Source organism: Dermacentor andersoni, chromosome 6, assembly GCF_023375885.2.
Source record: "Dermacentor andersoni chromosome 6, qqDerAnde1_hic_scaffold, whole genome shotgun sequence".
In the NCBI taxonomy this organism is placed as follows: domain Eukaryota; kingdom Metazoa; phylum Arthropoda; class Arachnida; order Ixodida; family Ixodidae; genus Dermacentor; species Dermacentor andersoni.
The window spans coordinates 179,144,885-179,159,580 of NC_092819.1; the positions used below are offsets into that span (position 1 = coordinate 179,144,885).

The 14,696-nt window shown below is 50.6% G+C and overlaps 1 protein-coding gene across 1 annotated transcript; it reads right to left on the minus strand.

The window, feature by feature from the left end:
* Positions 1–8,917: 8,917 nt before the first annotated feature.
* Positions 8,918–9,766, minus strand: LOC126523921 (uncharacterized). The gene has a single exon (XM_050172337.1). The coding sequence runs from the start codon at positions 9,764–9,766 to the stop codon at positions 8,918–8,920; it is 849 nt and encodes a 282-aa protein (XP_050028294.1).
* Between the last annotated feature and the right edge of the window lie 4,930 nt (positions 9,767–14,696).

Genomic DNA, 14,696 nt, shown 5'->3' on the forward strand with positions numbered 1-14,696 from the left:
AATCGGAATAGCTTTTGCCCACCGCGTGAAACGGTCGACCAAAGTGAGCAAGTACGTTTGGCCCTGGCAAGGTGTCAATGGTCCGACTATGTCCATATGGATGTGGTCGAATCGAGCATCTCACCCTGGGAAAGTCTCCAACGGTGTCACCGTGTGACGCTGAACCTTGGACCATTGACACCTAAGACACTCGCGAGTCCACTGTCGGGAATCGCGGTTGATGCCAGGCCATACGAAACGTGCCGTGAGCAGCTTCTGGGTCGCGCGGATTCCTGGGTGTGAAAGCTCGTGTAACGAAGCGTATACCTCCCGACGGAAGCAAGCAGGCACGAATGGTCGAGGGCTACTTGTAGATGTATCGCAACAAATGTCTCCTGCTCCGGGCAAAGGAAACCACTGTAGGATGAGTGACGTCGATGTCTCCTGCAAACGGCGCAGTTCGTCATCGTCGCGTTGAGCTGCCGCCACTTTTGCGAGGTCTATTCCCGTGTGAGTGATGGCATTTACTGGGCTGCGCGACAGAGCATCGGCGACAGCGTTGTCTACTCCTTTTATGTGGCGAATGTCCGTGGTGAATTCCGATATGTAGGACATCTGCCGCAGCTCGCGGGCTGTGTGCGTGCCACCATCAAATTTGAGGGAGCGTAACGCGTAGGTGAGAGGCTTGTGATCAGTCATTATAAAGAATTCCGTTCCTTCTAAGTAATGACGAAAGTGCCGGATTGCTGCGTAGACGGCCAACAGCTCGTGTCCGAAAGTGCTGTAACGCTGCTCGGTGGGTGTGAATTTCCGAAAGAAGAAAGCGATCGGTTGCAATACTCCTTTGTTGAGTTGTTGAAGGACAGCATCCACAGCTGCGTCCGAGGTGTCGACCATGACGCACTGTGGGACTCCCGGTTGCGGGTAGGCGAGAAGTGTGGCGTCGGCGAGGTGTCTCTTGATCCCTTGAAAAGCCGCTTCGGCGTCGTCCGTCCAGAGCAGCTCCCTAGCAGCACCTTCGTGTGTCGACAGCAGGAGGTGGAGAGGGTGTAGAACGGCCGCGCACCGAGGTACGAAAAGTCGGTAGTAATTTACAAGGCCAAGGAACTCGCGGAGCTGGCGCTTAGTGGTGGGTCGTGTAAACTTCTCGACAGCTTTAACCTTGTCTGGATGAGGTTGAATGCCAGAGCTTGAAACAACATGGCCAAGAAAAGTCAGCTTCTCGGCACCCAGCTCGCACTTGTCCGCGTTCACCAGGATGCCATGCTCCGCCAGGCGCTGAAACACGGATCGCAGATGCACCTGATGCTCGTCCGGTGAAGTGCTTGCGATGAGTAGGTCGTCGAGGTATGCGTGGCAGAAGTTGAGGCCATGCAAAACGCGGTTGATAAAACGCTGGAATGTCCGTCCGGAGTTTCGCAGGCCGCACGGCATGCGTAGGAACTCCAACAGGCCGAAGGGCGTGGTTATCGCCGTCTTCGATACATCCTCTGAAGCCACGGGGATCTGATGGTACGCCCGCACGAGGTCGACCTTAGAGAAAATCGCCGCACCATGTAGGCTGGACGTGACATCATGAATGTGAGGTACCGGATAGCGGTCGGGCACGGTTGCTCGATTGAGGGCTCGATAGTCTCCGCAGGGTCGCCAGTCTCCTGGTGTAGACTTCGGCACCATGTGCAGTGGAGACGCGCACGGACTAGTGGACGGGCGGATTATGCCGAGCTCGAGCATGTGGTCGAATTCCTGTCGAGCTGCTTGCAGCTTTTGCGGGGACAGGTGACGTGGGCGTGCGTAAACTGGTGGGCCTGTGGTGACAATGTGGTGACATACATTGTGTCTGACGGCCGCGCTGGCCTGTGGTGGCCGCGTCAGTTCGGGGAAATCGCCGAGGATGCTGGTGAATCGTGTAGCGCTCGGGGGTGGTACGAGCGTGGGGCTGAGGGGTGGATGCCTGGATGGCTTCCCGCGCACTTCTGCTTGTGACAGGGGGTCCTGTAAACGCCGGTTGCGGACATCGACAAGAATTCCGAAGTTGCGCAAGAAGTCCGCTCCCAGGATGGCAAATTTTACGTCAGCCACGACGAAAATCCACCGAAACATCATCTTAAGGCCCAGGTCCAGTGAGAGGGAGCGTTGCCCGTACGTCGGTATCGTCGTATTGTTGACAGCTTGCAACGGTGCTGCGCACGGTCGTTTGCGGTCGGCTGGCGACGCTGGCACGACACTAACTTCCGCCCCTGTGTCGACTAGGAAACGAGCACCTCTTTCGCGATCGGTCAGGAAGAAAACCGATGGGCGACTGTCCGGCGGGGCGGAGGCACTGGTGACCCTCAGTGCTGGCCCGGGGCGTTTCCCGAATTTTCACAGGGCGACACACAATTCCGTGCAGCGTTGCCGAATTTGCGGTGGTACCAGCACACCCTACGTTGTTGTGGTTGTGATGCGGTACGCTGTCGTGGTCGCTGGTTTCCGCTCGAGTGCAGCGCTGCGACGGTGTCTGCGAGGCGAGAAATTTCTTCTCGCATCTCTTGCAAGGAATTGGCGGACGCGACTGTGGGCACGGCGACAGCCGTGAGTTTGTCGGCGAGCTCGGCCATCTTGGCAAGGTCTGTCTCGCCCGACGCCGTGAGGCCCATCCGTACATTTGTGGGAAGCCTTTGCAGGAACAGTTCCCGCACTAAACGACCGTCGCTTGCTCTCGCGTCGCCGGCCAGTTGTTGCATGTGGCGTAGGAACTGCCTGGGTCGGCGGTCGCCAAGTTCGGCCTCCCGCAGTAGCTGTTGGAGACGCTCCGGCTCTTTAGGTGCGCGTCTGGTAGGCGTTCTCTGCGGGTGGTGTTAGCAGTAGGTCCCGCACCTCGCTGGCCGTCGCAGGCGGGAGGCTGCCCACCACGTGGGGGTATTTGGTGCTGTCAGCAGTGATGCGGCGTGCAACGAACTGCGACTCAACTTGCACGAACCAAAGTTCCGGGTCGCCAGTCCAAAACGGAGGTAGCTTGGCATCAAGTACGGCTACCGTGGGGCTGTCGGCGTCGCTTGGCTGGTTCATGGCGATCACGCCCGGGTCACCAATTATTGGCACGCGCGAGGAAAGCAGAGACGAGGCGTGGGGCTTGGAGTCTCGGTGCCAACTCATCTTTATTCTTTGTGCGCGGCCCTCTCTCGGCGGCCGGCTGGCTACGGTCGACTGCGGTCGGCTCTGTTCCGCGCTAGCAGCACCGCGGCTTATCCGCGGCATATTTGTGTTCACCACACTCTAGAACAATCTGCCCACCATCCTTCAACAAATCTGCTGTTACCTGATCCTCAGCAGATTTGTTGAAGGATGGTGGGCAGATTGTCTGATTGGCAGCTTTTCTGTGTTGTATGTCATCTTGCTTTTGTGTTCTACTTGGCGCTTAAGACACCCGATAGACAATATACACACAAACAAACCATTTGTATTACAGACTCTTCAACTTTATATGCAAACAGTACTACCATTGCAGACAGCAAACACAGAAATATAGCAAGAAATTCTGAGAACTGCTTTCTGCACAAGTAATTTGGTTGGCTTTGGACAAGGGTCTAAACATGTTGCATAATTTGATTTCCTAAAGTCAGTTTTTCCGTAATACAGCCGTAGTCAAAGGACATGTGTGTTCCTTAACTACACATGCGCGCACCTACTGTCCCCTGTCATTGTACAATTACCGACACATGTAATAACTGTACTGGCAGCCATTCAAAGCTCTTACAGTGGTGATTTAAGGCCCATGTTCTGGGGTGAAAAGTGTGGCCCTAGCTGTAAGAAAGTAACATTTCCTTTATCAAGCCAGAGTTTATAGTGTTCATGGTTTTAAGCGTTTATTTTTTCTAGAATATTGGCTACATCCTTGCAAGGTGGTTGAAATAAGAGCTCACATTGCCACAGCCATGTCCAAAGTAGCTCTGATGGCCTGCTAGTACAAATAATAGGTACATTGGTGCTTTTACTGACAGGAGACGGCGGGTGCACACACGTATCATTACATATCAATATAGGAACACATTATATGTCCCATGACAGTGGCCCCTTTCCACGTTTATAATATGCTTCATCGCCGTACATTGCGCATGCTTACATAACAAGACTCTATTGCGGCGAAGCCTATTTTAGGGAACTGAATTATGCAACATTTCTGGGAACCTTACATGGCATAATTCTGTAGAGGCGCTATGAAAAGCTCTGTATTCGCAGCAAACATAATCTGCGTCATAGAAAAACAAATGTTTGTGATATTTATTCGCAAAATATTCATGCAATGTCTGCCAAAATATTACCTGCCGTTTTACTTGTGGCACTGCTGCCAGTAAGTCTGAATAACTGAGTCGGTCTGAGTAGTCTGGCTCTAAAAATTGTCCATTGATGATATTTGCATTCCGCTAAGATCAGTTTTTGCCTTTACTAGGATGCAAATCAACAAATGTTATTGTGACGTAGCAGTTAGCATGACCTTTAATACGCCCCGAAGACATGGTGGACCGATCACACTGAAGGCACAGATCAATATTAAGATGAGTCCCCACAAGAGATGAAGATGAAGAACACGATGTGATGATGATCATGTGCAGATAATGAAGTGTCTAAGAAATCCCCTTACTATAAGCATTTGTGTCAATAGAAGAATTATAAGCAACCTTAGAAACCTGTCATTTTGTGATGAAACTATAAAAGTTGGCAGGTATGTATTATGACATTGAAGCAGAAACATTCATTTTGTCATTAAAGAAAGTCATGTATGCATTTACTTTTTCATCTTCCCTCTTGTGCTTGGGCCTTCATTGGTCTACAATGTGCAACAGGTAAAATGATGAGAAATACAACTAAAGACAAAAAAAATCCTAGCTTGCTAACATACGCCTACTCAGTACACTACTGACACGTCATGATTTATTAAGCATGGTCATCTGTCAATTCAGGCACAGCAACAGGTAACTATAACTTCCGTTCTCGAGCCGAAACATACACAACCATGCTTACATAGGAAACAACTTTCAGAAGGCCAAATATTGACACGCATTGCAGATAGTACTATGGATCAAGCATGGAGCTGACCACAATGCCCTCAAACTCTTCCCAACATGCATCTATTGTCTATCATCCTGGGCCAACCTTCTGGCCATGCTTTGAAGCTGCTGTCAGGTTTCGAACCAAGCCCAATCACTTTGTGGCTTTCTCCGCGTCTTGCGATTTCCCTCCTCATTTATGGTTGTCATATTGAGACAGATATGTGATGATTTTTCATTTGTGTGTAGTTTGGGCAAAATCAATTTCAAATAAAACAATCCACTTGTGGGATGTCGCGTCTGCCGAAGGACGAATCCCAACATAAAAACGTAATGCTTCTTTATTCTACTAACGATGGCAGCGGACGGGCATACCAACGCTACGTTCGTCCCAGTAGCGGGAGGTAGAAGGCGGTTTTTCCCAGCCAAGCAGCCTGTTTTTATAGCCACCGTCGGTGACGCATACCTTGGGTGACGTGGCGGTGGCGCTATGTTTTATCGATCATGCAGTCCACCGTGCAGCTGTGTTATGCTGGGCCAGATGATAAGAAGACAGAGGGTGCGCAGAAATATGCGCGGAGTGTGTCGCCACACACTCAACAATTTTTATGGCCTAATTTTTTTTGCGCTCATTGATTATGCAGACCTACCTGCACGGCTGCATGTATACGGCAACTAAGTTCTCGTCAGATGTTACATGAATTTATTGAATTAATAAACTTTATATACATTCCTGCATGCCTGCAGCACAGACCAATTGCGACTGCTACTATATTGAGCTGCATGGCTGTTCACAGCATCATTACGGAATAAAATCTGCTAGTCTTTACTTAATAAACAGTCAACATAATGAATAACCAAATAATCTTTTGTATATTTTTCTAAATTTAGGTACTTTCTGGCTTGCACTGTCGTGTTCATGTAAGTTCGGCAGGCCTAAAAATCGCAACAGACCATCTATGTGGAGCGATTTTTTAGCCATTATATATTCACTGCGTTTGCCTCCTTTCCACATGGCTACCAATAATCAGTAAATATGATGCAGGTTCTTTATATTTGGAATTGGTGACTTACCCAAAACCTCATAGTACCCAAAAGAAAATAAAGCCATTGCATACAAGCAACAAAAGTTTAATGCGCCCATGGAAGGGCGATGAAATCGGTGGAATCTGACGTCGCGGTGGTGGATGGCGGTGCAGCGAGAAATTCGCCTGGGAGGCGGAGGGGTTCCCCGTAGACGAGCTCTGCGGGTGTAGCCTGAACGTCGGGCTTGAAGGTGGCGCGAAGACCTAGGGTGACGGCTGGGATGGCTTCAGGCCAGGTTGAATCCGGGTGGCACATGATGGCTGCTTTGAATTGTCGGTGGAAACGTTCGATCATCCCGTTAGCGCTTGGGTGGTAGCTGGTGGTCTGCGAGCGTTCGAACCCGATGGTCAGCTCGAACAGCCGGAAAAGGTGCGATTCGAACTGTCGTCCTTGGTAGGTGGTGACGCGGCGAGGGGGCCCGAAGCGGGCAATCCAGCCGGCGAAGAAGGCCGAGGCGACGTCTTCCGCAGTGATTCCCTCGAGGGGCCATGCCTCAGGCCATCGAGTGTACCGATCGATGGCGGTGAGGCAGTAGCGATAGCGTCTAGCTGGAGGCAAGGGCCCTATGATATCAAGGTGGACGTGTTGAAACCGACCAGATGTATGGGGGAATGCGCCGAGTAATGAAGTGACATGCCTGGTGACTTTAGCGCGCTGGCATTGAATGCAGGAGCGCGCCCAGGTGCGGCAATCCCGCTGCACGGAGGGCCAGACACAGCGGTCAGCCACGAGGCGTGCAGAGGCGCGTATGCCGGGATGGCTGAGAATATGTAGCTTGTTAAAGAGGCCACGGCGGTGGGAAAGGGGCACGTAAGGCCTGCTTCGTGCTGTGGATATGTCGCAGTAGATAGTATTTGTCGATTCAGGTATGGGGACGTGCTGCAGCTGTAGCGAGGACCCGCCCTTAAGAAGCTCCTGCAGTTCAGCGTCCGTAGTCTGAGCCTCGGCGAGGACATCAGCTGTTATCTGCGAAGGGCTAATAGCTGCTACACGTGAAAGCGCGTCGGCGACCACGTTGTCCTTCCCGCTGACATGTTGGATGTCGGTGGTAAACTGGGCGATGAACGAGAGCTGGTTCTGCTGGACCGGCGGGAGTTTGTCGCGGCGCTGAGAGAAGGCGTAGGTCAGAGGTTTATGGTCGGTGTAAATAGTGCAGTGTTGTGCTTCGAGAATGTGGCGAAAGTGCTGAACTGCTTCGTATATCGCCAGAGGTTCTCTGTAGTAAGCTGGCGAACTCGACGGCGCGGGGGTCGTGGTTTCGTCGGTGGGACTGGCTGCAGAAGGGGTCGTTTTGCGAGCTGAGAGTTTCTTGGAGAAGAACGCCAAGGGATGCCAGGTGTTGTCTACGTGCTGCATAAGGGCGGCGCCTACGGCAATGCTAGAGGCGTCCGTGAAGAGCCCCAAGGGAGAGTCTGGCACAGGATGGGAGAGAAGTGTGGCGGTGCAAAGAGCAGCTTTGCATTTTTCGAAAAGTTCTGTTAAAGCCGGTGTCCACGTGACGGGTTCGTTTCCTCGTAGACCAGCCAAGGCCTCATGGAGGAGAGCCTGGTAGTCGGCTGCGTGTGGCAAGAAACGCCTGTAAAAGTTCAGCATGCCGAGGAAACGGCGAAGGTCTTTAGCGGTGGTTGGTTGTGTAATTTTGCATGTCTGAGATGCGTTGAGGTAAGGGTCGAGTTCCCTCTGATGCGACTTCATGGCCGAGGAATTTGACGACTGAAGCGCCGAGCGTGCTCTTTGGGACATTGACGAGTAAGCCGTGGTCATCGAGGCGTTGGAAAAGCAGACGAAGGTACCTGTGGTGTTCGTCGGTGTTGCGGGAAAAGTCCAATGTGTCGTCAAGATAGACGAAGCAGAAGTCGAGGCCGCGGACGACTTCGTCGATGAAGCGTTGAAAGGTTTGGCCAGCGTTCCTCAGGCCAAAGCTTATGAAGGGAAACTCGAGCAAGCCGAAAGGAGTAATAATTGCTGTTTTCGGGACGTCGTCCGGATTGACGGGTATCTGCGTGTAGGCCTTGATCAAGTCTAGCACGGAAAAAACATGGCAGCCGGAAATGCAATGGGCGAAGTCCTGTATGCGGTGAACGGTGTACCTGTCCGGAATTGTGCGGGCGTTGAGGGCACGGTAGTACCCACAGGGCCGCCAGCCTTCGGTCTTCTTAGGGACGAGGTGAAGTGGCGAGGCCCATGGGCCGTCGGAGGGGCGGGCGATTCCCTCCCGTAGCATGGCTTCGAACTCTGCTTTGGCTATGCGCATGCGGTCCGGGGCAAGGCGACGGGCGCGACAGAAAACCGGGGGGCTGGGGTGGTCCGGATGTAGTGCAAGGTGGTGTGCTGCACGTCGCGTGGCAACCCGCTGGGGCGCGTCAAACCGGGAAATTCGGCGAGGATGGCGTGGTACGGTGAATTATGTTCGACACTGAGTACTTTGATGCTTGGATGGTGGGTAGTCGTTCGCTGTCCTGGCGCAGAATGTCCCGTTGTCGCGTCGATGAGACGGTCGTGGCGGCAGTCCGGAAGGAGGTTGTAGTGCGCCAAAAAGTCTGAGCCGATGATTGGCTCTGTGACGTCGGCGATGACAAAATTCCAATGAAGGTCACGGCTTAGGTTTTTAAGCTAGACGTGCAGGCGGAGCGAGCCGTAAGCTTTGATAGTGAACTGGTTTGCCGCGCTGAGCTCGAAAGACGTAGAAGGACGGGGACCTTGAAGGTGGGCTCGCGGGTAGCAGCAAATGTCGGAACCGCTGTCGACAAGGAACCGCTGCTTTGTAATTTGGTCGGTGACGAAGATGCGACGGCCTCCAGGTTGGCAGCTCGCAGCCGTGGCTACGAGCTGCCGTTGGCGTTTCCCTGATTTCTAGCGGAGCAGGGTGGTCGACATTGCCGTGCTCTGTCCCCAAAGCGTCTATGGTAGTAACACCGGTCGTCGTCACCAGGCTGCTGCGACGGGGTAGTGTTCTGGCCACGGCTTTGCGAGTGGCGCGTCGGCAAGTGTTGATCCAGGCGTCGTTCAATAGAGCTGAGCTGTCGGTGGATATCGTCGATACGCCGCGCAAGCTCTGTGGTGTTCAGCGGTGCGGCGACAGCCTGGACGGTGGGCGACAACGGCGGCAAAGAGACCTCGATGACGCGATCAGCGATCCCGGCAAGTTGGTCGAGAGGTAGCGTAAGCTGAGCCTGCAGAATTGCCTGGACGTGCGGTGGAAGTCGTTGAAGCAAAAGTGCTCGCAGTAAGGAATCCTGGACTTCCATGTTGCCCGCGAGAGCACGCATGTGGTGGAGGAGCTGCGAAGACTTACGCTCGGCAAGTTCTGCGGACTGAAGTTGTCGCACCTTCTGGTCTTCCGAGAGTGACAGGCGGCGAATGAGTTCCGTCTTGAGGTGTTCGTAAAGGTTGGCCGTTGGTGGGTTGGCAAGGATATCCCGGACCTCGCTGGCGTAGCGGGCATCGAGGTGGGCGACGACATAATCGTAAGGGGTCCGGTCTTGTGTGATGTGCGCGAGGGAGAACTGGGCCTCGACTTGGGCGAACTTGGGCCTCGGGCGAGTCGGCCCAAAAGGGCGGAAGCTTGGCAGCGACACGCCAGACGCCGTGCGGGGCAGCGTGCGGGATGCCATCTGCCGGGGTTCTGACGTCCTCGGCGGAGCCGGCAGGATGCTGCTGCACGGAACCATCGGGTTGGTCGTGCCGTTCCTGAAGCTGTTGCTCTTGCTTCTGGATCACCTCTTGCTGCGCGTGAAGCTGTTTGTTGAGAAGTTCCAGCTGTCGTTGAAGGGCGCCTTGTTCGTTCATGGCGATGCGTTCTTGTTCGTTGTCCGGGTCACCAGATGTGGGATGTCGTGTCTGCCGAAGGACAAATCCCAACATAAAAACGTAACGCTTCTTTATTCGACTAACGATGGCAGCGGACGGGCATACCAACGCTACGTTCGTCCCAGTAGCGGAAGGTAGAAGGCGGTTTTTCCCAGCCAAGCAGCCTGTTTTTATAGGCACCGTCGGTGACGCATACCTCGGGTAACGTGGCGGTGGCGCTATGTTTTATCGATCATGCAGTCCACCGTGCAGCTGTGTTATGCTGGGCCAGCTGATAAGAAGACGGAGGGTGTGCAGAAATATTCGCGGAGTGTGTCGCCACACACTCAACAATTTTTATGGCCCATTTTTTTTGCGCTCAGTCATTATGCAGACCTACCTGCACGGCTGCATGTATACGGCAACTGAGTTCTCGTCAGATGTTACACGAATTTATTGAATTAATAAACTTTATATACATTCCTGCATGTCTGCAGCACAGACCAATTGCGACTGCTACTATATTGAGCTGCATGGCTGTTCACAGCATCATTACGGAATAAAATCTGCCAGTCTTTACTTATAAACAGTCAACATAATGAATAACCAAATAATCTTTTGTATATTTTTCTAAATTTAGGTACTTTCTGGCTTGCACTGTCGTGTTCACATAAGTTCGGCAGGCCTAAAAATCGCAACAGACCACCTATGTGGAGCGATTTTTTAGCCATTATATATTCACTGCGTTTGCCTGCTTTCCACATGGCTACCAATAATCAGTAGATATGATGCAGGTTCTTTATATTTGGAATTGGTGACTTACCCAAAACCTCATAGTAGCCAAAAGAAAATAAAGCCATTGCATACAAGCAACAAAAGTTTAATAGAATAGCAGCTTGGGCTTGTTGGTTTTCCATCCTGCTAGTAACAGCGCAAAATGTAGACAAGGGACGAGACAAGAAGACACCACAAGCGCTTGTGGTGTCTTCTTGTCTCGTCCCTTGTCTACATTTTGCGCTGTTACTAGCAAGAAAAGTTTAATGCGCCCATGGAAGGGGAAGTAAATGTAAAGATGTAAGTTAGAAGCTAAGAGCAAGATGGTGTTCTGACGTGAACAGCAGATTACAACAAATAAAGAAGTGGCACAACACAAAGCGAATGAAAAAAAAGTATTGTTCAGCCAAAGAAAACATTTCACTGTTGCAGCAAGGTGAGACGATGAGGGAAGCAGCACTGCACTCACCCCAGCAACTACAGGCTTGACCGAAGGGTCCAAGACATATCGAACATAACGTACACGCTTCGCCAAAGAAGCGGGGCCCATAACGAGAAGCTTGTGTTCTGGCTACAGAAGAGGGAGCTCACAGACCTATGTGTTAGAATTCTGTGGCCTGGTGATGTGAAAAACCCGTGCTATTGTAGTGATGTGTTGGTCAGGTTTTGACTGGTTTCCCTGGTCCAGTGAAGTCTTGACGGCATGTCTTCAGCACAATTCACAGGGCGACCTTCCTGCTTGGCTTTCCTTCATCTTCCAGCTATTCCCTTCACTTTTGTCATCCGGGGCTTCGTGGTCCGCAGTGATCAGTCCCTTACTTAATACATACAAATAGGTCCTTTAATTCTCCCGAGGCCCGATTGACCAAATTAGACAAGAAAGCATGTTACACATCCGCTATGCCAACAGGGATTTTGATAAGTAGGCCATAGACCTGGCTCTGTTCACGTGACGAGAGGATGCCCATTGATGAAGCTTAGTAACTCGGTCTAAAGAATGCTGCAAGAAATTAACACAACTTTAGTAGCGATATTCTCACAGCAAATAGATGCATTGCAGAAGCAACAGTCATAGCTCCAATAGCACAGAAACTCACAGAGGCGAATTTGCGCCACAAAAGCCATTCGCTTCTCTGTCAGTAGGTTTGCTATGCTGTGTCGGTCAATGGGTGCTGTGTCTGCCCTGAAGACGGCGACAGTTTGCCTTTGACTGGGATTGATATCCATCTGGCACCACTGCTAAAGAAATGTTAAATATTTGTCATAAAGACAAAAACGCAAAACAAAGATGGGGGATTGAAGTTTGCAGAAAAACGAGACAAGGATTCTTTGAGATAAGGTGTGGCAGTCGGGATCAGAACCAGAACGATAAGTCAAAGGAGAGTTTGCACTGTCGTGTGTGATCAAATAGACAGGCATCATACTGAAGGCATCAAGAAGAGCACAAGGATGAAGCGAAGGCACTTGGTAGCTTGCAAAGACAAGTGACGCACTCTAAGGCAGAATGATTGCGGAATACAACTCAAGCACCCGAATGCAAGAAGAGAGTGAAAATTATACTTTATGTTAAAAAAAAGGATTTCCTTTCAAATACAAGGTTAAAATAATACTGCCCCACTGCAAGATACATAAAACATTATAAACAGCTGCAAAATTGCACACCTGTGCAAACTAAACCTGAAAGCCTGAAATTGATGGAATAAAATTTGTTCCTTGTGAGCAAATCGGGATGTGCTGCTTTGATAAGCTGAATATGTGCAGTTTCAGCTTGACAGAAATGTTATTCATAAGTTAAACTTCTATAGCGGTGAGTGAAATAGGAGTTCGGCAATGGGAAAGAAAAGATTATTTGTGTGCAGTAGTGTGAGAGTTAACATGGGCAGAAGTGCAATGTGTAAATAGGGTTCTATTTTGGGCAGAAATACCGAGATATAAATTGCACTGGTATTGTACTGAGTCAGGTTATCTTGTCAAGAAGCAATAGCCTGCCCTTTAATTTGCATAGATTTTGCCATGCAGTTTCCCAACACTTGCATGGCTGTTACACGTCAGACTCAATGGAATCGATATCCCTCAAGTTGGCTCCCTCCGCGTCCTTTGCCTCACAATACATAAAGACGGTTCTGGCACAGCTACACTTCCGAAGCTTCAGAAGACCCTAGCACAAGTAACTCATCTCATTCGACATATAAGCACCCAAAGCTGACGGATTTCTGGACTAAGAGAGCCACCCACCTAGGGCGAATAAAGAAAGCTTTCTTGCTGCTTCTCACAATAAACGTTCGTTTCTTTTCCTCTACTATTGCCTATTTGTTGTGCACCACGGTGCGCGCGGTGCTAAAATGCATCTATACCCATGCTGGAGAATGGCAGCATTTTTTTAAATGTAGCCGTGATTTCAGGGATGCAGTGACTAGAAGTAACATCAAACCGCCGGAGGGCAAGCGCTAGCCTCGGTTCGGAGAAACATGCTGGGGCTCCTAGTAGCTGTCGGGCACCCTAAGATATAGTGGGAGGAAATTAAGTATATATTAGGTGATTAGGTTTATTTTGTTGTCAATCACTAGTCTTCAGAAATAAAGACAATTGAGTTTACAGGTGGCACGTATTTTTATACTGTTGTTTTCGTAAATATTAAATATTTCACAGCACAGGACGAACTACTGCATGCGTCCGCCGCCTTTGCTCCTTTCACCTTCGCCGCTTGCTCCCCCATCTGGAGGTCGCTCACGCCCGCTCTCCTGCTCCGGTTCTCTGGCTAAACGTGAAGATGGGGGAAGACAGAACAAATCGATAGGCGTCGAGCAACGCAAGATGCTGAAAAGCAAGCCAACTGAGCAATACATGAACAAGGATAAATAGATGCAACACATGTGCGACTCTGTGACTTTGCAACAACATAATTTCTCGCTCGAACAAATCTTAATGCCTAGGCATCCCACACGGTAAACGGATAATGAGTCGAAAAGGGAATTTTAAGGGATGTGACCTCCCTTGAGACTACGTTCCTGAAAATTGGGCTCCCTCACAATGGTATAGAAATGTTCCGCCCCCTCCATTTCGCTCCCTCGCAAAATTGGGATGAAAGAAGGAAGAAGAACCTAAATTCTACATTAATTTTAAGAGGGACTTTAGAAGACAGACGACTCCCTTTAGCGTAAACGGAGTTGTATTTCTTATTTTATCCGTTATTTTTTTTTTACACACCTGTGAGAAGGAAACGAGAGAGATATTTTGTTCAACTGGTTCTTTTTCTTTTAATATTTCTGCAAATTTATGCATTTCCGGAGTGCAAGCCACCTTATTCAGGGCGATATAATAGGCGATTTGTTTGCCTCGTAGGCCTGTCACGATGCCAGAACCCGCGGGCGGCACCTGGCTTCGGGACCATGCAAAGCTTGGTCGGCTGAATCGCTTCCGTTCATTTTCCCATCAGCTAAACGGGAGAAGCCCGCAAAGCGCCACTGTCGTCGGCGCCAGTGACGGCACATGTCTTGCTCTTCGTAGTTCTGCGTGTGTTTATGCGCGCTTACGGGCCAATTTTGGCGGCCGTCGGAGAGCGTCTGCTGTGTAACCTCACAAAACAACTACCTGCACCACTGCGCAGCATGGCGGTGATGGGCCACCACGGAGCCATCGCCTTGTTGGGATCTGTGCACTTATAATACACTTTTGTGGTTCTCCGCGCGGCCGTGCACTTGCATTTCATACTGCAACACAGCTAGGAAACCTCACCCACAGTCCTCACAAAATCTTAGAGCGTACGGTGTCGACTGCTTTGGAAACGACGTGTTTCGGATTACCGCTTGCCCAGTTCCCTCATGCTTCATGCGGCCTTTTTAAGCTGCGGTGGGCAGTACGGCGCGGACCGAATGCGCTATGCGCATAATGCTCACACCTTTTATGTCACGGTATTGAGAGCCATCGGTCCACTCAAGAAAACTCAAGGAGCTAGTGCCACACAGAACGAAAAAGATATTTCTTTTTTTTTCAATTTCTCGTATTTTACGTGCCAGAACCACGATCCGATTATGAGGC